The 22,090-nt window shown below is 35.2% G+C and overlaps 3 protein-coding genes across 5 annotated transcripts in view; 1 reads left to right on the top strand and 2 right to left on the bottom strand.

Moving 5' to 3' along the window:
• The window catches only part of LOC307168406 (chymotrypsin-like protease CTRL-1), a 132,764-nt gene that overhangs the window by 2,617 nt on the left and 108,057 nt on the right, over positions 1–22,090 (bottom strand). The window contains exon 1 of one of the 2 annotated variants that reach the window (XM_079888326.1): positions 119–425. The exons of the other annotated variant lie outside the window; for it this stretch is intronic. Coding sequence (XP_079744452.1) covers positions 119–251 — 133 coding nt within the window. The 5' untranslated portion in view covers positions 252–425. Of the gene's footprint in view, positions 1–118; positions 426–22,090 lie in introns of those variants that run through there. 2 annotated transcript variants of the gene reach the window in all.
• Positions 2,160–10,639, bottom strand: LOC307168412 (trypsin-like; the record flags this gene model as incomplete). Its single annotated transcript, XM_079888352.1, has 6 exons — positions 2,160–2,884; positions 3,778–3,920; positions 4,018–4,286; positions 5,222–5,390; positions 5,494–5,514; positions 10,585–10,639. 6 exons carry the CDS (start codon positions 10,637–10,639, stop codon positions 2,597–2,599), a joined length of 945 nt encoding a protein of 314 aa, XP_079744478.1. The 3' UTR covers positions 2,160–2,596.
• Positions 13,915–22,090, top strand: part of taok2a (TAO kinase 2a) — a 28,254-nt gene continuing 20,078 nt past the window's right edge. For both annotated transcript variants that reach the window (XM_079888258.1, XM_079888257.1), the window contains exon 1: positions 13,915–14,362. The gene's annotated coding sequence lies outside the window, so the exon portion shown is untranslated. The remainder of the gene's footprint in view (positions 14,363–22,090) is intronic.

The raw sequence follows: 22,090 nt of genomic DNA, 5'->3' as shown, positions 1-22,090 counted from the left end.
GAAAACAATAAATGTGTTCTATATTGAGATGCATAATAGGCCTAAATAATTTAAACAAATTTACAATTAAACAAGGTTATTTAATATCTGGCCTGTCATTTATGATTTTAGATCTTACCTGCTATGTTGAGAAGTATGGCCACTGAAACACGCACAGCTTGACACAGTGTCATCCTCATTTTCTTGTCTGTTTCTTTAACTGAGAGTAGACACTGAGTGTCTAATGGCATGTAAAACAAGTGCTGCCACATTCAATGGGACCCTACATTTATTTACCTCTGACACACCTTGTTTTCAATTCTAGGCAGTGTGTATACACACCCCGCTCACCTGCATACTTCTATGCTTAACTGGAGATGCTACTAAGTTGCAAAATGCCATTTTGACTCATACTTCCATCAGCTACTTACTAATTGTATGAACTCGTATGGCAATCGCATGTCATTAGCCTACTTAACACATATTGGTGAAATAGTTAGCTAGTTGTCACACTTTTTACTCCAGTCAATAATAGCCTATTGGTGGCCAGGTATAATGAAAATTTAAGGAAGCTTGTTGACTTTTTTTCTCTAAATTGTAAGATAAAAAAATACCTTTATCACCAATTACCTTTTTCATTTTTTTTGTTCTGTGGCGGAAACAAGCTTCCATAACTATACGAGTGGTTGAGTATATAGTGTGGATATTATGTTTGCCACTATAGTCTCTAGCAGGAAATCATTGCAACCCCCTTCCCCAAATGGCGCGTGTCTGTTAAGTCCAAAAAAGCGTGTCCCGTTTGTCATTTTGGCCCTCCTCTGGTCTAGCTATCGTCATTTATGTAGCAGAGAAAATTGCATTTAAAATACAATAATAATATTGAACCAAAAAAAAAATACTGTTTAGTATCATATGACATCCCCTTCAACCAATAAAATGAAAATCTATTAGCCATGTGCTTGACATTTTTGGCGACAAGGAAGGTGAATGAGACATTAGCCCATGTTAGGTCACATGCTGTCAAGGCTCCATTGGAACCTCATTTTAGACAAGGAAATGCAGATAAATTCCATTTTTTTAAAATCAAGACCCCAACCCCTTACAGTATTGTTTGGTATCTTGCCAGAATCTGCTAATTTAAACACATTGCAGGCTGGTAGCCTTTGCAACTCTACTGACTGGACGACTTAGTCTTATGATTAGGAAGAAAGCAGCTCCTCCTCCTTACCGCCAATGGGTTTTGACCTTTTATTTGCTCTCAAGATGGAAAAGATTTGGTTCGCAACGAAACAAAAACCAAAACTTATTCTGAAAGTCTGGAGCCCTTTTCTGGGATATTTTAAGGAGATATATGTATATGTATATGTATATGTATATGTATGTATATTGTTTATACTACTATATTTATGTTATTGTTACTTTCTGTCAGACCTAAAAATTAACCAAATAAAAGGGGAAAAAATCATTGTACAATCAAATGTGTTTTCTAAAAGTTTTTGGTCATTTTTAATGCACATTTTGTAAAATCAATAACTCAAAGACCGATAATCTGTGTGTTATGCATGAGTGATAAAGTAATTTTAGGGGATACATATTTTCTGTGTATCTGGCACTATTGTTCAGTACTGGCCGGCAGTATAATAGCCTTTTTGCCTGTGTTTTAAGTTGATGTTAGTATGTTTTATAGAAGACAGAGAGGAAAAGCTGTACCTTTTCCAGAAAGTAATGATGATAGTGATGGCAGTGCATCAGAAAATAAGATCATAGTAAGAAATGAAGAAGTTGAACATCAGTGAGGAATGAAGCAGTCAGGGCAGTCCTTAAGGTGGTGCAACCGGTGTGACCACACTGGTCTCGTGATTGGATGGACCAGGAAGCAGTGATAGTGATGGCAGAGAGGAAGAAAATACGTCATAGATTGTTGTTGAAGTCAGACACTTGTGTACATTATTCTATTCCAGTTTGGAAAGCGTGATCCATACTACAACCAGAGGTCAGGAAAGAAGCCACTGCCTATAATTGGCCTCATTACACTGACAAGCAAATGCTCCAAAAATTATTTTGACTAAACAGGTCAAAAGTATGGGCTACACTGAAAAAGAGAGTCTTGTTGATTTTCAGTTGTGCTACAATCATTGATTTGGAATTCCAAGAAAGAAACCATGTAAAAGTCTTTTTTATATATATATATACTTTATTAAACATTTCTCAATTTTCCAGGCAGTAAAACTGCATCTGAATTTGTGTCATGCTTTTGACATTTCCACATGCGAGTTCCAAATTAAATATAGTACGCAAGATGAAATGGAATGTTAATAATTCTTTTTATTTTAATTTATTTTTTTGAAACATTAACACCTTTTTATAATTTTCAGAGAGTGAAATTGCAAATTGCATAAACTGTACCCTCATTACTCAAACATTCTGAGGGCACATGCATGTTTGTTGAACTTCACACAATCTATTAATGTTAAAAAAAAAACTCAATAATAGGAGTGTATTTCCAAGAATAGTATATCTATAAAAAAAAATGAATAGATGACAATATACCTGTTGTCTTTTGAGAACTTGTACAGTGCAATTTTCCTCTTAATCAAAGAACCCTGAGAATTTTCATTCAAATAATCTCTGAAGAGAGATATAGAGAGCATATAAAAGGAATAATGGAGAATGTGAGAGAAATGGAAAATAAAAGCAGGTCAGGTGAGCTTCTGAATCCACTGGAATAGAATTCGATAAATCCAGGCTGGTTGCTGTCCATGTAAGAGTTGATCCAGTCCTGGTAGCGAGACACTCGGGCGTACACACCGGGATATCTGGGATCAGCACATCCTATACCAAAACTCACAATGCCAGACTGAATCCACCGGGAGCCGTTACTGACCATTGGACCTCCAGAGTCTCCCTGCATATATAAACACTTAACATTTATACATCTGAAAATATACAATTAACTGTTAAAGTACAATTAAAGTAAAATTAACAATGAGCAATTCTTATTTTTATGGAATATTGCAGTGTTTATTATAATCACTATGATTTTTTTCTGTGCATTTTTTTTCAAATATTCATAATCTTTATTCAAAATACCCCCCCCCTCCTGCTTGCGGCGACATCTCTTCTCTTCTCTAATGAAGTGTTTACTGGTGTGGCGTTTCACTCACATGACGTCACAGCAATAGCAAACCAGAAACCACAACCATCTGATCACTTCCCAATGGACAAAATCAAATTAAAGTTTAACCATATCTAGCTTGCAGTAATTTAAAAGTCTTCTTTTCGCAGGTTTTTTTCCCCCGTGGGGTTAAAGGTTAGACATATTGCATTAATTATATTTGACTGAAATGCTTGTATTGAAATATTTTAAGCATTTTATATTCTAACAATGCTGTAAAGCTGTAAACTGTACTAAGATGAGACAGCTGAATCCGATGATATACTTCCATTATGTAGAATGTGAAAAATGCTGCTGCAAAAGAGGAGTATGTCTGAATTTAAAGTATTCGACAAACAGTAGGTGAAAAGTACCTGGATGATCTACTACTTCCGTTGAGATTCTGGAGTGCACATTCGACAGACTGTTTACTATCACATAAAGCCACATGATAGGTGTTTTGAATAGCAGTGAAGCGACGCAACTGTCGGATGCAGTAGCCTATGTCCTAATTGCATTCATATTAGTGACTGTAAAATATCTATTTCAAATGTGAGAGTGACATATTTTGAGTTTCAATGTTTGGGCTTGGGTCATTTTTTTGTAATTTGTAAATTAAAAAATTCACATGGATGATGTCATACCTGACATGAATCTTTCCCTCCCTGATTTAGCAATCCAGCACAAATCATATTGCTTGTGATGCCTCCTCTATAAGCCTTATCACAGTCACTGTTGCTCACAATTGGTATCATCACCTCCTGAAGTATGTTGGAAATCTGGCTGCCTGTGACATAGATGAGAGGACCATTTTAGTGTCATTTAATAGCCATTTACAGTAAATTGTTGAGCTTTACAGTATTTGCAAGTAAATATTCACTCACTTCCAGCTTGTAACGCGCCCCATCCAGTGACCCAGCTCTCTGTACCTGCAGCAACTACACTACCAGCAGCAGCCAGACAGACTGGCTGAATATAATCAGAGAACGTCACAGAAGAGGAGAGCTGGAGCAGTGCTATATCGTTATCATTACTAAGATCGTTATAGTTAGGATGGTTAATTAATCGACTCGCTGTCCTGTATTGCTCATAAGGGTTTGAGCCCGATTGGCTCCGACGTCCTAGGTAGATCCTAATGGTACTCACGGAGATGCTGTGAATAGGTAAACTCAGTTTTAATTCCACTGTGATAAATGTATAATTGTGTCTTGAGTTGTATATAAAGGGTTAGTTCACCCAACAATGAAAATTATGTTGTTACAACACTTTCATTCATCTTTGAAACACAAATGAAGATATTTTGAATGAAATCTGAGAGATTTCCTCCATTGAAAGGCTATTCACCCAAAACTCTGAAGCTTCAACACATTCATAAAGAGATTTAATTCAAGTCTTCGCAAAATTTGCTGCCTTAAATTTTCAAGTACAATTAACTTGGATGTTTATTTCAACTTAAATTACATTAAACTGACTTTAAAAAATTAATTGAATCTTGTATTATTATTATTTTTTTAAAGTTGAAAATTATTTATTTGACTTATTTTGATGACTTAAAGCAATATTAAAACATATGTTGTCAAACTTATTGATCACATATTTTTAGCGCAATTTTCCTACGGACAAAATTGCGATTGTTAACTCATGATTTCTGTTCTGTCTGTGCGCACCAATCTTGCACTTCTATCTCCTCCTCAACCAGACCACCTAGAGACTTCGGGTTTTCGGCATTATGTTAAGGAAGGTCTAATCTCGGGAACGCACACAAAAAAACAAAACAAAAAAAAACATAAAAAGATTTACTATCTCTTAGTGTTGTGATCCCATGACGTCAGAAAATTGCGCTAAAACACTCACTGAGTTTTTATTACTTGTTTTATTAATCAGCAAACTTACATAAAGCACTCAGATTTTTTAAACGGAAGCTCAAGCATGCTTGCTTGACACGAACATCTCTAAAAGTTCATTAAAAATATCTCCATTTGAGTTTAAAAGATGAACAAAAGTCTTATAGGTCAACACAAGAGTGAGTAATTGATGACAGAATTTTCATTTTTGGGTGAACTAACCCTTTAAGCTTCAATTTCATACCTTTGGAAGCAGTGAGCTGCAGACAAAACCCAGTCTTTATTGATTAGACTCCCGCCACAGAAATGGCCTCCATAGAGGGCACTTTGAATGCTGACTTGCCACGGCCAAGACCCTGCCGCTGCAGCCTGTCCTCCAACAATCTTGGTGTTGAGGGGAGCTTGACCACACACTGATTATAGGAAAGAAAGTGAGGGACTTCTCAACTAAAATGCCCTATCAATACACATATGTGGAACAAGAGTGTTATGGTCATTAAGACTAAGACAACTTACCATCTAACTGGCAGAGAGAACCTATGAGGGAGACAGAAACCAGATATTTAGATAAACAGAGCTGATGAACTGGTTTGTGTTACCTGCCTGAGGCCTCACTGTTATATATAAACATACCTTTTACATAAATGTGTTGGCAGGCAGCCAGGCACATACCATTGGCATGAATCAAGATCATATATCCACACAGATTATAGGCACATTGTTAAAATGACTCATTGTTTCGCACCATGCTAAGTAACAGCGTAACTAGCAGCAGGCTCGTGTGCTTTTACACTGGCAGCATACAGAAAATACAGTCATTTCTGGGTTACTGGATCGAGTATTTGTTTAAAAAATGGCCAAGTTATAAAATGGTTATCAGGAGCTGGCGACTAAGAACTACTACAAACCTGATCATCATAAAATTGAATGTACATCTAATTTATGGAATCAAATTTAAATCAAAATGACAATTAATCACAATGCAGCATGTTTGAACTTTTTTGCTCCAGTGTTTTGCTGCTTCATAAAAGCTTTGTTGTTAAAGATTGTGTTGATTTATGATGTAATTTTTACTCTGTGGCAAAATAGCTCCACACCAAACTCTTCTCTCAACTACTATGCTGCTTATATAAATATAGGTGCTGAAATAAATACACACTTTCAACTCACTGCTTGGTGCGTGCAGCTAATAGTGCTAGAAACAGGTCTTACAGCCACTTTTAGGAAATTTGTATTTAATTGGCATACTTGCACACATCTACTTGTCAGTGTTTAACACACTGATTTACCACAAGAGGGTGTGTGTGTGCGTGTGTGTGTGTGTGTGTGTGTGTGTGTGTGTGTGTGTGTGTGTGTGTGTGTGTGTTATAACTGTTAATTTGAACCTTGGACTCTAACTTATCTTCATAAATAATAATTATACTTATTTTAATCCTTTCCTGTATAAGACCTGTATAAGATGTCACACTTGAGAAGCAGATCTTACTCACATGTTTTGGATGTGCCCCACACTTACTATTTACTGGTCAACCATATTTGATACACTTTCTAAACATAAATGTGAAGTACAACTGAAGTCATGTGCTGAATTTGCTATATGGTGATGAAACGAGTCTGACTCAAAGACAATTAAACATTATTGCCTTTGTGACAATTATATTGCCATCCTTATTGGCCTTATTGCATCCTTATTGATACTTAATACGTGACGTCAGTTGTACTGGCTGGCGGGCAAGAACGTCATTCTCTAGCAACGAAAACCAGTAAACTAATCAAAGATCTTGCCAGGACGTTGCCAGTTTTAATATACAAAAGTTGGTGTTTTGAGGTGTACACAACATGCCAGATAGTTGTTGTGCGATTGGATGCACTAACCACGACTTTGTTGCCCGCCAGATATCACATGACTGCAAAGTATCAATTGGCAATTAGAGGTTCTTAGAAATAATCTTATGTCTGGCAATCCTTAACATATTTTTCTGCCATAAATGTACTTCCTGGATAAATGGAATTTACATTGATATTGTAACCTTTTCTTTTCTACACACCTCTCTATAATGGTATTATTGTGGTGGTTGGTACATTTACATATGTAAATATAGGGTTTATGTCGTTAACCGTTGTATCATTGACATTTGATTGTGCGGTGTCCAACTATTTTTCTCTCTCTATCCTTTTTTTTATTCATTTAGTTTTTATTTATTTATTTCATTATTTATTTATTTTACATGAACACTGTCATTATTTAATTATTGGATTTATTTTTTATTTTTTATTTTGCTGTGTCATTATTATTATTATTATTATTATTATTATTATTATTATTATTATTATTATTTGATTTAATCTTTTTTTTTTAATGTACCATCACTGTTAAAGTTACAAGTTACTTCATAAAAAAAGTATTCAGTAATATAATCCAAGCACCACATCATGAAAGTTTTACACAGCCCCGTATATATATATTTATATAAAAGGCTATATAGTGGCTACAGTATTACAGATGTTTTTATTTTTATTTATTTAACATGTAGCCTACATGCAAAAAGAAATACTTATAGTTTATTCACAATATTAAAAAAAGTCTACACAATCTACATATTAATGTAGCCTACTTTAAAATCCATGTTGATCAAGGCTGTGATCTTTCTTAATTTCACTGACTGAAATCTCTCTGGAACATTGGATATTGTTGCACCTATTAGATTAAAAAAGGTCAGAGAGAAAAGTAAAGAACCATGGTACAACAATACTACGCATGTTCTAAAGAGAGAAACCCGTAATTTAGAGCGTAAATGGAAAAAAACTAACTTAGAGGTCTTTAGAATCGCATGGAAAGACAGTATGTCACATTATAAAAAGGCCCTAAAAGCGGCCAGGGCTGAGCACCTCCGCAATCTAATAGAAAACAACCAAAACAATCCTAGGTTCTTATTTAACACCGTGGCTAGACTAACAAATAAACAGATGTCACCTGAAAAAAATATTCCGTTACAGTTAAGTAGTAATGATTTCATGAAGTTCTTCACTGAGAAAATAGAAAACATCAGAACCACAATTGTAAACGTTCAATCTTCAATCGCGCCTTATAATTCAGCCTCAATTATCACCCTGCAAGAACAATTACAGTGCTTTACAACTATAGAACAAAAAGAATTAAATAAACTTATCACTTCATCTAAAACAACAACATGTTTATTAGATCCTATACCAACTAAACTACTGAAAGAAGTGTTACCTGTAGTGGAAGAGCCTCTCCTCAATATTATTAACTCATCTTTATCTTTAGGTCATGTTCCAAGAACATTTAAACTGGCAGTTATAAAACCTCTCATTAAGAAACAACAATTAGACCCAAATAACCTAGCAAATTATAGACCAATTTCAAATCTTCCTTTTATGTCTAAAATACTAGAAAAAGTTGTGTCTGCCCAACTAGGCTCTTTCTTACAAGAAAATGACATCTATGAAAAGTTTCAGTCTGGATTCAGGCCGCATCATAGCACTGAAACTGCGCTCGTTAAAATCACAAATGATTTACTTTTAGCTTCTGACCAAGGCTGTATCTCAATACTAGTTTTACTTGATCTTAGTGCTGCGTTCGATACTATAGATCACACAATACTCTTAGATCGACTACAAAATTATACTGGTGTTCAAGGACAAGCATTAAGCTGGTTTTTATCGTATTTATCTGACCGCTACCATTTTGTTTATTTAAATGGAGAAAAATCGATCATAACTTCAGTAAACTATGGAGAGCCGCAGGGATCTGTGTTAGGCCCTCTATTATTCTCAATATATATGCTGCCACTTGGAAATATTATAAGGAAACATGGAATTAGTTTCCATTGTTATGCTGATGACACTCAAATCTATATTTCATCACGGCCAGATGAAAACGCTAAATTATCCAAATTGACAGAGTGTGTTAAAGATATAAAAGATTGGATGATGCGCAATTTTCTTTTATTAAATCCAGACAAGACAGAGGTACTAATCATCGGTTCAAAAAACCACCCACAAAACCTCTCACAATACAACTTTAACATAGTAGGATGTCCTGTTACTTTATCCTCTACAGTAAAAGACCTGGGTGTTATATTAGACTGCAACCTGTCTTTTGAAAATCATATTTCATATGTTACAAGAACAGCCTTTTTCCACCTTAGAAACATTGCTAAGCTACGTAACATGCTATCAGTTTCTGACGCAGAAAAGTTAGTTCATGCATTCATGACCTCGAGACTAGATTACTGTAATGCTTTATTAGCTGGTTGTCCTGCAACCTCAATAAACAAGCTACAGTTAGTCCAAAATGCAGCCGCTAGAGTTCTTACTAGATCAAGAAAATATGATCATATAACACCGATTTTATCATCACTACATTGGTTACCTATAAAGTTCCGTATTAATTACAAGGTATTGCTACTGACTTATAAAGCCCTAAACGGCTTAGCTCCAGTCTATTTAACCGATCTTCTATCGCCCTATAATCCATCGCGCTCTTTAAGATCACTAAATTCGAGGCTTTTGGTCATACCTAGGATATCCAGATCCACCAAAGGAGGGAGAGCATTTTCACATTTAGCTCCAAAACTCTGGAATAGTCTTCCTGATACTGTTCGTTGCTCAGACTCGCTCTCCCAGTTTAAAACTAGATTAAAGATGCATCTCTTCAGCCAGGCATTCATATAATACTTTTAATCTTACAGTTAAATCCGACCTCTAGTTCATAAGCGCCAAAGGAGAACTGGCCCCTGACTGAGCCTGGGTTCTCCCAAGGTTTTTTTTTTCTCCATTAGGTCACCTGATGGAGTTTTTCGGTTCCTTGCCACTGTTGCCTTTGGCTTGCTCAGTTGGGGATATTTGGGGATATTTAATTTAATTAATCAATCAACAATACTATTGATCAGCATTACCAAACGTGGACGTTCCACTAGAAACAAACATTGATGTATTGTTTTAATTTAATACTGTGAAGCTGCTTTGATACAACCTATGTTGTGAAAAGCGCTATATAAATAAACTTGACTTGACTTGACTTGACTGACCCTGCGCATTAGTTTTGGGAGTTCCTCTTTGGGTGTTTTTCTTTCCATTTTCCTCTCGAAACTTACATAGGCTACAACTGCGATCAGAAATAAACTATGGAATTTTAAATCATTAACAAACACTAAATTTTAGCTATACGATGTCTGTGCTAGTCGTACCTGTGAATGTTTAAGTTGGATGTTGAGTCCATTGATAAAGAAAGCTGAAAGGTTTGCGCTATCCAACTATGTTGTTTCCTTTTTCCTCTTAAAACAAAATAACTGTGCAATTTCAAGACATGAAAACGTCCCCGTCCCCCCCCCCCCCCATTACATGTACCTATGCCGTTACTCCCCAATCCTGCATCTCAAACATTTAAGCATAGCCTAAGCCTAAATAAAGTAAGGTATGCCTATGTGTAAAAGCCGGTGTGTGTGTGTGTGTGTGAGAGAGAGAGAGAGAGAGAGATAGAGAGAGAGTTACAAAGTTCCTTAGCAACAGAATTCAATTGGCTTGTCATTATTAAACAATTTAAACAATTAAACTTCCACTTAGACTTTAGTAAGATAGTACCTGCTATGTTGAGAAGTATGGTTCCAACAACACTCAAAGCTGTGTTCAACTTCATACTTGCTCTGTTTACTGCAGTTTGCTCTAATCTCAGCTCTCTAATGTGACGTGCAGTAAATCAGATGCTGTCGTGTCCTTCAAGAGTTCTCAGCCCCCATGAGTCTCTGACTCTTTTTTCAGATGCCTTTATTCTGTATACACGCCCCGTACACTTTTACAATTTTTATGGATTACTTATTTAGCGCCTTTCAGTTCAAAGTCGCTTTACACGTTTACACATTATGCCAAGTGTCTAATTTGATTTATATAGGCTATTTATGGATTTTTTTAATGAATAGAACATTCAAAAGTACAGCATTTATTTGGAATAGAAATCGTGTGTAACATTATAAATGTCTTTACTCTTTTGATCAGTTTAGTAAAACAAAAAATCTTACCTAACCCAGAAAAAGTGATGTATATTCATGCAAAGAACATATTTGGGTTGTGTTTCAAAGATAAAAGATAAAAGTGTTTCTTGTGAGTTCATTAGGGCAAAGAGGATGAAAGAAGGAGAGAAAGAACAGTAGAACAAAATATGTAAAGAAAATGAAAATACACATTTGAGTTTAGCTACTGTGTCTCTTCCATTTGATTATGTAGGCTAAAAAACATTATGTTTATGGAAACCAAAATTAGCAAAAATGGACAGTATAGCATATGTGAGCCCTTTACCATCTGCAAAAGAAAAAGTGACATAAAGTCATGGGATGGCTTTAATGTGTTATTTTTTTGTGACTGGGTATGTTTAGGCATAAAGTAATAACTAAAAAATCTAACAATATGAATCATAAATTCAATGTTACTTAGTTAGTGGAGAAGAGAAGACGAGTATCATTAACTGAACAGAGCTGCTCACACTTACATGTTCATGCTAAACTAAAAAAAAGACATGATTGGTTGGAAACCAGTTACATTTTTTAAAAATTAACATTTATAGACATTGGAAATAAATAATTTACCTGTTGAGAGTGTGTTGACAGTCTGTGTAGTTGTAGCTGAGCTCCAGAAAATCAGTAATGAGGATTTGACAGTTACAGATTTGAAAAACAAAAATGCGCGAATGCAGAGCCAAGTGTTCTTCAGGACGATTATGGTTCTAAATAGAACTGTTACTGCGTGTAAAGAACCTTTAAAGAACCATTTTTTAAGAGTGTACTTTTACTGTTATTATTACTATTTATGTGCCTGTCTGAGTGTCATTTTCATATAATTTACTAAAATGTTGTCGATGTTGACTGCTTGCTCAGTGATAGTTTTACCGGTTTTACTACAGTGGACAAACTGTTTCTTTCAAAGGAAAACATTCCCTTAATTCTGAGAGAAAATTTGAAAACGAAATTGTGAGATAAAAGGTGGCAGTTATGCTACCTTTTTTGTTTTTTATGTGGCAGAAACAGGATTCCATATATATTCTGGAATAAACACTACACCATTGTACAGTGAAAAGACAACAATGGAAACAAAATATGATCATTTAATGTCATATACTGCTCTCTCGTATATGTTTGTATGAATTCTGTTGTTTATTCCTCAATTACATTCACCGTCTGTTTCTGAAAAGATCCTCTTTTTTCTTACTAAAATAGTCATAACTGCAGAGACATCATTCAGTGGCACTGTTATTTATTAGATGACTCATGAAAACTATATATTTTTTAAAGTTTGGTGCTAATGAAAATTTGTTCACTGATTACATCATATTTATGAACCATGGCCTCAAAAGTTGTAAAGATGGAAATCATACTCATTAACAAATCAATTAAGATGGTTAAAAATTAACTTCACCTTGACACCCTCATTACAGAGTTCAGTGATAACATATCAGTGTAGCCTAATAACAGCATTAGTCATTCCAATGGCTTCAGTTTATTTGCCATGAACGGATTGCACCCCACCAAAATACATTTGCTCTTAAAGGTTGTATGAATATTACTCATGCAATGCCTTTCTTAAAGTCCCCCTGTTTGTGACTTCAGAAACAGCAGCGATTTCAAACCCCTTTGGTTCACTAAGAAGAAAATAAAGGGGAGTACATAAGTTTTACTTCTTCCTACTCCTTTTCGCACATGAGACAGAAGTATGTTCACACAGGAAAGTAAGGTACCTTGTTTGCTGCTTATCTGTTGTTGTTTTTTCTTTTTTTCTTTTTTTTCTTTCTTTAATTTTACTTTATATATTCTTCTCTCATATTCTAAATAAAGATTTCAATCAAACAATCAATCAAATAAGCAATGGTGTTGACTTATGAATTTGCACATTTGTCTTAAAGCATATTAAAAACACCACATATAAACAACATTAACAACTTGATTTTCACCACAGAGGGACTTTAATACATTTAGGGAGAATATCTCACACTTATGTCCTTTCATATTCGGTATTATTATCATTTTAACTGCACTGACATTATTGGATGAGAACAAAATTTAACTGAATTAAGCTAATGACACTATCATTAACACTGTTATTGAACTGAACTGAATCAACATCGAACTTAGTTGAGCTGAATAATGAGACTCTGTAGAGCTACTTTACAGCTGAATTTAGTGTTTCATGATGTATGACCATTGCAGCATTTGAAGTGAATTAAAACAAAATTGTATTAAGCTGGATAATGACACTGTTCTCTGTAGAGTTGCTTCACGGCTGAAATAAAAGTTGTTTCGTAATTGATGAATTTTACAACATTAGCACTGTTATTTATTTTTCTGTTTATTAATGTGAAGCCACTTTGATATGATCGGTACTGTATAAAGCACTATATAAATAAATGAGAATTGATTTGACTTGACTTCTTTCTGCAATCCTAATCCAGAATCTCTTATATATGTATATATTAAATTCTTGCAACTTTAAAGTATTCTATCCATTTTAATACATAGTGCATTTCATATAATAATTACAATAGACTGTAACACTGGCTTTTGCCATAGAGATGACACGATAAAATTGTTGTATTTTGCTTGGGATTTTAATTTGCTTAAAGCAAAAACGACAGCCAAAATTATGTTTTAGATTATTATTTGAAAAAAAATAAATAAATTATGACTCACACAAGCTGACATGTACCATGAAATGTAGGAATACTTCTCTTCTATTGAAAATATTACTCTTTTTAATGTAGCATTGTTACAATTTATGCCAAACCTTAACGTTGTGCAATGAATCCAGCAATTGTTATTATTTACAACTTGATAAGACGTTATCCTTATCAAGATGGTAGATTCCCAAAGCCACTCTTCACCGGAAACACACGACACAGCATTTTGACCTCCCTTCCGGTTGGCTCCCGCCCCACGTAGCCATTTTGCGTTTCCTGGACAAAAAAAGGGGGTAAGATAGAAAGACAATCAGACACAGAATAAATTTAGTCTGCAAATCATATCGAGAATCAAAAGCGCGGATGTAACTGTGCAATATGATAGGCACGGGAGCGGGCGAGCAGGTACACCAGCCGCGGCCCGTATTCAAAGTGGAAACAGTTGGCTAGCTGGCTAACGAGCCGTTAGCGAGAGAGTGAGATAAAGGCTTCATATACACTAGAGTTTTAGGACATTCATGCATATAAAAGTATACTCTTCTGCACGCTAGAAGGCGGAGGTTGGTAGAAAAAATGGACCGTGTGTTGATTTGAAACGTCGCAGCGGGCAAAAAACAGCAAACGCCACGGTTTTTTGCGGAGGAAGCCGGATAACTGTTTATTTACAGGGAATAAAGAGGAGGATCGCAGCACGCCACGGTAAGATATGTTGTTTTTAATCACTTTTACATTTGAAACTCAATGGTGATTGTGAGACTTTTACAGCTGGAAAAGACGCGTAAACTCAGACTTTCTGTTGTTGACAGACGCTCATCTTGAGCCTGTCATGAACTAGCCGGACATCTTCAGTCATCACAATATAAGCTAGGGTTTGTACTACGATCATTACTCTAGTCGGTGCATGTGTCTCAAAACCTAGTGACCTGCCTATCCAAGAAGCATCAGGAACAATTTTTTGTCTCTATTTCCCCAAAATGCATTTTCACTGGGGATTTGAGACACCGCCGGGTTGTTTCTATTGTTTAGTTTCCCCCTTTCCAGCAGAACACCGGAAACAGACTGTGCCCCCATCCCTAATTAGCATTTATACAATAGTATGCAACTCTTTATATATTTTAACCACACATTTGACTATTCATTCAGCCCGGAGGCCAACAAAACTGATCCACACTACACAAAGTCAACAGGAAAGGTTTTAGTGGTGTGAAAGGTGTTTCAACTGCACAAATACATTAGACTTAAGTGCACTCAGTGAGTGGAAGGAAGAACATTACTGGGTACCATTTAAGTACAGTAATAGCACATTAGGGCATGTGTAATCAATACTTGATATTTATAATGCAATGTTAGTAGACTGTTAAGAGGAGGACCTCATCAATGCTGTAAAAAGTGAAAGTGACATGTGAAGGCCAAGTATGATATTGGTATCCCATATTCAGAATTTGTCATCTGCATTTAAACCATACAAGTTAGTGGACATATATTAGGAGTAGTCACTGAGTAGTGAACACACACCGTGCCCTGGGAGCGAACTGTGGGTTCAGTGACTTGCTCAAGGGAACCTCACTCATTTTTTTGCTGCATTGAGAATATCGAACCCGCAACCTTCGGGTTACCAGACTCTCTAACCATTAGGCCATGATGACTGTAGTTCTCAATCCTGGTCGCTGCACATTGTGGATGACACACCCAGATCAAGTCTTTTGAGCATCTAACTTGCAAGTTGAAGATACAAATCAAGTGGGGTTAAAGGGTTAGTACACCCAAAAAATGAAAATTCTTCCATCATTTACTCGCCCTCATGTTGTTCCAAACCTATAAGACTTTTGCTTGTCTTTGAAACACAAATTCAAATATTTTTAATGAAACCTTTTTGTCCTTCCTTTGAAAGTCCATTAAACTGAAACTTTGATGATTCAAAAAGATCCATATTAATCAAGCAGTTTAATCCAAGTCTTATGTAGAATGTATTCATCTATACAAATTGATCAATGGTTTTATGAACTTCTTGAGCCATCAAAGGTTTGGTTGCATGGATTTTCATCGGAGAGACAGAAATCTCTGATTTCATTAAAAATATCTTCATTTGTGATTCAGAGAAAACGAAAGTCTTATGGGTTTGGAACAACATGAGGGTGAGGAATTAGACAGAATTTTCATTTTTGGGTGAACTAACTCTTTAAATATAAGAGACATCCAGAATGTGCACTATGATCAGGATTGAGACCTACTGTTGTAAAAAGTTGGTTGGTGGTTAGCAGCTGCACATGGATTTCCCTTAGATCTTGCGTGAACCTCCTCTCTTTAAACAGGAAATGTGCAATAGACTTCTCCATCCCATAGACCCCCACCACCCTGTAATCATGCTGCTGGAAGCACTGGTGGTCATCCACAGAGCTCAGATGACATATGCTTTTCCTTCATCACAGCAACCAGAAAGATTTCTGTGCTGCTAAAAGCTTTGACACTCGGGTGAAGCACAGTTGCTTGTCTCCCGTGGTGTGATTGAGTCACCGTCTGTTTTATTGTGCAGGGGTGTCTGGTTGAAGCATTTTATTTTAATTTGAGCATCTCTTTCAGAGTTGTTTTCTGAGCTGACTGTCCCAGATCCCAGCACATGATGTTGTGAGTGTGCACACTCATTGGGATAATTGTAAACGGGCAAACACAGACAGAAAAGACATGCCATCGGGGGGGGGGGGCGCGGCGCCCCCCCCCTTATATAATGGTAGGGGAAACACTGTGTATGCAGGATTTCTCTAGTCATTTAGTCCTCTTAAACAACGCTCCTACAAGCTTGTTTATCTGCCTTTACTTGCAACACCCACATCTTAAATTCCAATCAACAACTGATGCATGGAACTAACTACCCGCCCTTCATTTCTTTTCTTTTCTTTTTTTTTGATAATCCTTTACACTCAAATCAAATGGTACATCACAATACTGAAGAAAAGATTTGTTGTTTCATCACAACTGTTAAGACAATGTAAAATCGAATAATGCATGATGTTATTCCTTTACAAACCATGTTGTCTTGGTATTATTTTGTACAAGGAAACAACTTTCCTTTTTCTGCTGATGTCAAAAATTCCTAAATTTTTGACCCCTCCCCTCCAACGATCTGACTCCATTGTCATTTCCCAATGGATCAAATCAAGTCCAAACCACTTTTTCCCCATTTAATATCGTATTTTATTCAGAAACTCATCGAATTACGGAAGTAAAATAAATTTCAAACTGCATTTAATTTTGATTTTATGGACCTCACTCATGTCTTAAATTAAATGTTTCTATTCATTTACATGTCTTTCAAAAGGCCCCGTTATACTCACAGCGAAGTTCTTTTTCAGTCTTCGCTTTGGGGTGATAAGTTCGAAATACGTGAGCAGCGGTATACTGTTAGCGAACATCCTGACGGCGCCCGTGCTGAGAGTGACTAAATATGTGCTCCACGCTTTCCTTTCAATAAAATAAACGCACAACGCAAATGACAGCGATGAGAAAACCATAAAGAGAGCATCTGATCATAGCTATGTGGATGTTTGCACAAGCTCTGCACATTAGTCACATTACGTTTATGTATACCACTTGCAATAGATTTACAGTATTAAACATGGAAAAACAGTGTCAGTGTCTTTTTGCAATGAGAATTACAACTTAATTTTCTACTATAAATCGGCTCTCCAGTGTGTTCATGTTTTTACTCATGGTTGTCTGTCCTCAATGGACTGAAAAGAAGAAAGCGGAGAATATTTCCACATCAAAGAAGGCAGAGCCTCAAAAGCCACACCTACCTATTTCATAATCGCCATGGACCAATGGTAGTTCGGTGTTTACCGGGCAGAGCGATCTTTTCTAAAAACAAACCCCTGAAACAAACACAAAACGAACTTTGTTTTTGCCTGATTTTATTCAAAATAACATCACACCAGTTTGTTCTTCCATTTCGCTTGAAGTATCGGGGTCTTAAATCTTCAGGTCTAGACCTCAGACTGACAGCCTATTGTGTTGTTAAAGCACAGTTTAGTATGTAGGCTAGGGCTTGGTAAAAAATAATGATTTCTCGATTTTAATCGATTCTCATTTTTACCAACCGATATTGATTCTTAAATCCCAAAAACCAATTAGTTCAACAAATAAACATGAAGGAACATCTGAAGGTATGTTAAAAGATAGTCAAACTTACCGAAATCCATGTCACATGTAGCCTAATCGCTCAGTGTTTCTACCGCGGAAAGACGCCAATAAAACAGCTTGTAAACAATTTCACATTTACCTCATATTCAGTGTCCATAAACTCGCTAGTCAGCTAGAAAAATGAACTCTAGAGAGGAGCATTTTAATAAATATATGCACCACATTACATATTCCTTATAAAAACAAAATCTTCAATTTTTATTGAATGTTTGAATAAATCCATTAAGTTTTTATGACAGCATTTACATGTTTATATTTCAAAACACGAATTGGAGTAGAAATATGATTATTGTAAAGTTAGTATTACAACTTCATTATAATAAAAAACTGCCTCGAGTGTAGTGTTTGTATAGGCTACAAATCAGTTAATTTTATCCTTAAATATTATAGTAATGTAGTACCAACTGACTCGTGTGTATCCAAAATAATTGATATCGAATTTAACCGTAATCGAATCACAAGCTTGTAAATCGAAATCTAATTGAATCATGAAATTTATGTAAATACCCAGCCCTATTAGTATTTGAGATCATGGTGTTACAGATTTAATTTAGCTGATTTAATACAGATATTTGTTAACAGTTTAGTGTTTGTGATTTTTATAGTTCTGCAACAGACTCAATGAATTCAGGGTTGGTGATACAGTGCTAAGAATTGGTTGACTTATAGCCATTTGTGTTCTTATAAAGCTTGAGCCTCAGGAGCCAGTGAGAACATCAAGATAACAATAAAGAATCTCAAATAATTGCAAGTCTCCACCTGTCTGATTCAAACTGACGTAAGAATGTCTCCAATGTGTCTGTTTCTCAGTGTTTTTTTATTTATTATAGTTTAAATGGGCTGCGTCAACTAGCCAGTAAAGATTCAGATCAGATTTCAGGATCGATTATCATCACCAGAACATAGGAGATCAAATGAATTGTTTCATCTGGCCAGCTTTCTGTCAGCTGCTTTGACTTTGCTGGTGTTTTTCTTTGGACTACTTGCACGACTACTTCCGTGTTTTACTTATTATAACTTGAGTTTCCGGTTACAGCATTCAGCGCACCTACATGCATGAGAACGCAGATTATTATTATGTTTTATGGCTGTCAATTGATTAAAACAATGAATCCTGTTCTCTGCATTAACATGAATTGTCTTGAACCTGCTGAAATGTTAAAAATATTCCACCTTTCCAACTGTGCATTCCTAATAATACATAGCTTCTATTCCCCACTGACCTGCAGCAGTCCAGGTCTCGTCCTCTCATTAACAGTGTTTTCTCTTACTGATCATATTTTCATACCTGTTGGTTTTACATTTTTAAATGAATTGCTTGTTTGCACTGGTGCTCTTATTCCAGTCTTCTAAAATATTTAAATGAATGAATGCTTGTTAGTACGTGCCTTATGTTAAATATTTCATCTCAAACAGTAGACAGCGTAGAGGAGTAGACATCTAGACATCTCAAACAGTACACAGCGTAGAGGAGAATGACAGTCGACTACTTTGAATATTACTTAACAATTTTGGGCATAAACGTGCATTACATACAGTAAAATGATTGACAATGAAAAATGTCACAAAATAGTGATTTTAAATATTGAATTCAAATGAATAAATATCACTGATCTTATTCATCAGGTCTAACACACCTCAGCATTGCGGTCACTAGTTTAGACGAGCACTGACACCGTGGTGAAATAATTGTGTATGTGTTTCTCAGATCGGCTTGTGTTGGATTAAAACTTCATGTTCTGTTGAGTTTGGAAAATTCTGATTATTAGAAAAATCAGAATATCTCTTATCCTGTCTCTAAAAATGTTGAGATTTTTTAAATCTTGCATACTCACTTTAGGTGGCGGAAGTGCATCACAAAGCTCAGTGCAAGTAGGCCATTCAGTGCTATTAATTTCTGTATGCACATATAAGCATTTTTATAGAAATATTTAAGGGCATTTAAAAATTTTCCTTACATTTACTGGAAGAGAAAATGACAGCAACTTGTTTCTTCTACTATCCTGGCTTTTTTTTTTTTTTTTTTTTTTTTTTTTGCCTTCAATTTGCAAATTGTTTATCTGAACATTTCTCAAGATTTTGAATTGTGACTTTTTGTTTAAATGAATCAAAGAACTTATAACCAACAGATGAATCCGTAATCAAAATAGTTAATTGCTGCACAGTTTAACCCAATGTAGTTTTTCACTCCCTCACAAACCTTCTACTAAACCACCTCACTCAGCCTGAAGCTTAAATACATATTTACATTTCCACTGTGTGTGATTAGTGAATTTTAAATACATATGCAAATGATATGTTCTTTACATATTGATCAGATTTTGTATATTATGGATTTATGTGTTTGGATGTGAATATGGTCGTCGTTTTTTTCTTCACAATAGTTGGCAATTCAGAAACTTTGAACAAACATTATTGGATCATTAGCATGAAGAAGATGAAAAAAGAAAGGAACGAAACATCTGTTTTTGAAACTCCATCCAACCAGGGCAGATTACTGCATCTTCTTTATTAATACGCTGCACAGAGTCACAACTTCTAACTGGGTCACAGACTTCACTGAGTCTTTTATAGTGTGCCGCAGATGCCAGATTTTGGCATATATGCTAAGCCAAGCCAGAGAAGAGATGAGAGGAGTTTACAAGTTAAGAGTGGCATTTTGGCACTTGGTTACATTTTTGAAAACCACTTTCACCCCAAACAAACCTCTTTTTAAAATGTCATTTGCTCCCAATTTGTTTATCAAAAATACTGCAAAACAGTAATTTTGTAAGAATATTATTAATTCATTACAATTGTCTTCTATTTTTATATTAATTATTACTGTTGTCTTATAATGTAATATACTTTTAAATGTAATATATTCCTGTGATGACAATGCTGAATTTCCAGCAGTCTAGGGCTGTCTAAATGGCTGAAAAACTAAATTTGAAGTTTATTCTTAAATATTACTAATATTTGAATTATATTCGAGTTTAAAAGGTTTAATTTCACTTAGAGGAAAAAAGCTATTGGCTTGTCTTCGGAGAGTGCAATGATTAAAATATTAGCTAATGCATATAAAATAGCATGGCTGTAAAAAAAAGTTCATGATATTTAAACTAATGTTTATAAATCAAATATAATTTTGTAAATTGCATAATTATGAACAATTTTTTTTTTTTTTTTTTTTTAAACATGTCATGCAATGGAATGGGAAGAAACCCCACACAAAGTCTTGACTCTCGAGACATGTTTTTTAACTTTACATGGCTTTCTAAGAACACGGCTCTCTAATGCGAGATGCAAATGCAACAGTCAAAGATGTCCGTCTAGTACACAATGGAAAAGCAGCGCAGAAAGAGCGCTCTGTGTTTAATGCAGGATTGACTGCAGCTTGGTTGTGGTTTTGACGAAACCTAAATATTCTCCGCATTGAGCTTTTCTATTTCTGCAATGTTTTGAGCAACGCAGCAGCGCCGTATCTATTGAGTTCAACTGGATATGCTAACAAAAACAATGAAACGCTACGACTCACTATGAATGCACCGTGTTTACATTTGAATGTGGATTTAATTTTTTAATTCGACGAATATTCGAAATTCCAATTTTAAATTGACAGCCCTACAGCAGTCATTACTCCAGTATCACATGATCCTTCAGAAATCATTCTGATATGCTAGTTTGGATCTCAACAAACATTTCTTATTATCAATGTTGAAAATCGTTGTGCTGCTTATATTTTCTGGAAATATTTTCTTTTATATATATATATATATATATATATATATATATATATATATACTTTTTTTTTTTTTTTTTTTTTTTTTTTTTTCAGGAGACTTTGAATATGAAGTCCTAAAATCTTTTGTAACACTATAATGTCTTTTAATGTAATTTTTGATTATTTTAATGCGTCCTTGCTGAATAAAAGTAACTTTTGAAACTTTTGAATGGTATTGTATGCATTCATGTTTTCCCCCTCTTGGTTATCTGTAGATTGGTTTGATTGAAACTGTGCTTGGAGTTATCAGGTGCACAGTACACAGGGTCCATATTTAACTTTTTGCTAGGTAAATATAGGTTGGCATGTATATATGTCTTGCTGTGTTTATCTATTACAGTGTGGTTGCTTAAGGGTCATTCCATGTCAACTCAAGCAGAGGTCACTGGCTCAAATTATTATTATTTTTTTGCTAAAAAATATTGGTAGAAAGACAAACATAAATTGTGATGAAAGCCAAATATTAA

Source organism: Squalius cephalus, assembly GCF_949319135.1.
Source record: "Squalius cephalus genome assembly, chromosome: 1".
NCBI lineage: Eukaryota > Metazoa > Chordata > Actinopteri > Cypriniformes > Leuciscidae > Squalius > Squalius cephalus.
Note: the sequence above shows the minus strand (reverse complement) of the source record. Positions and strands in the feature narration are given on the sequence as shown.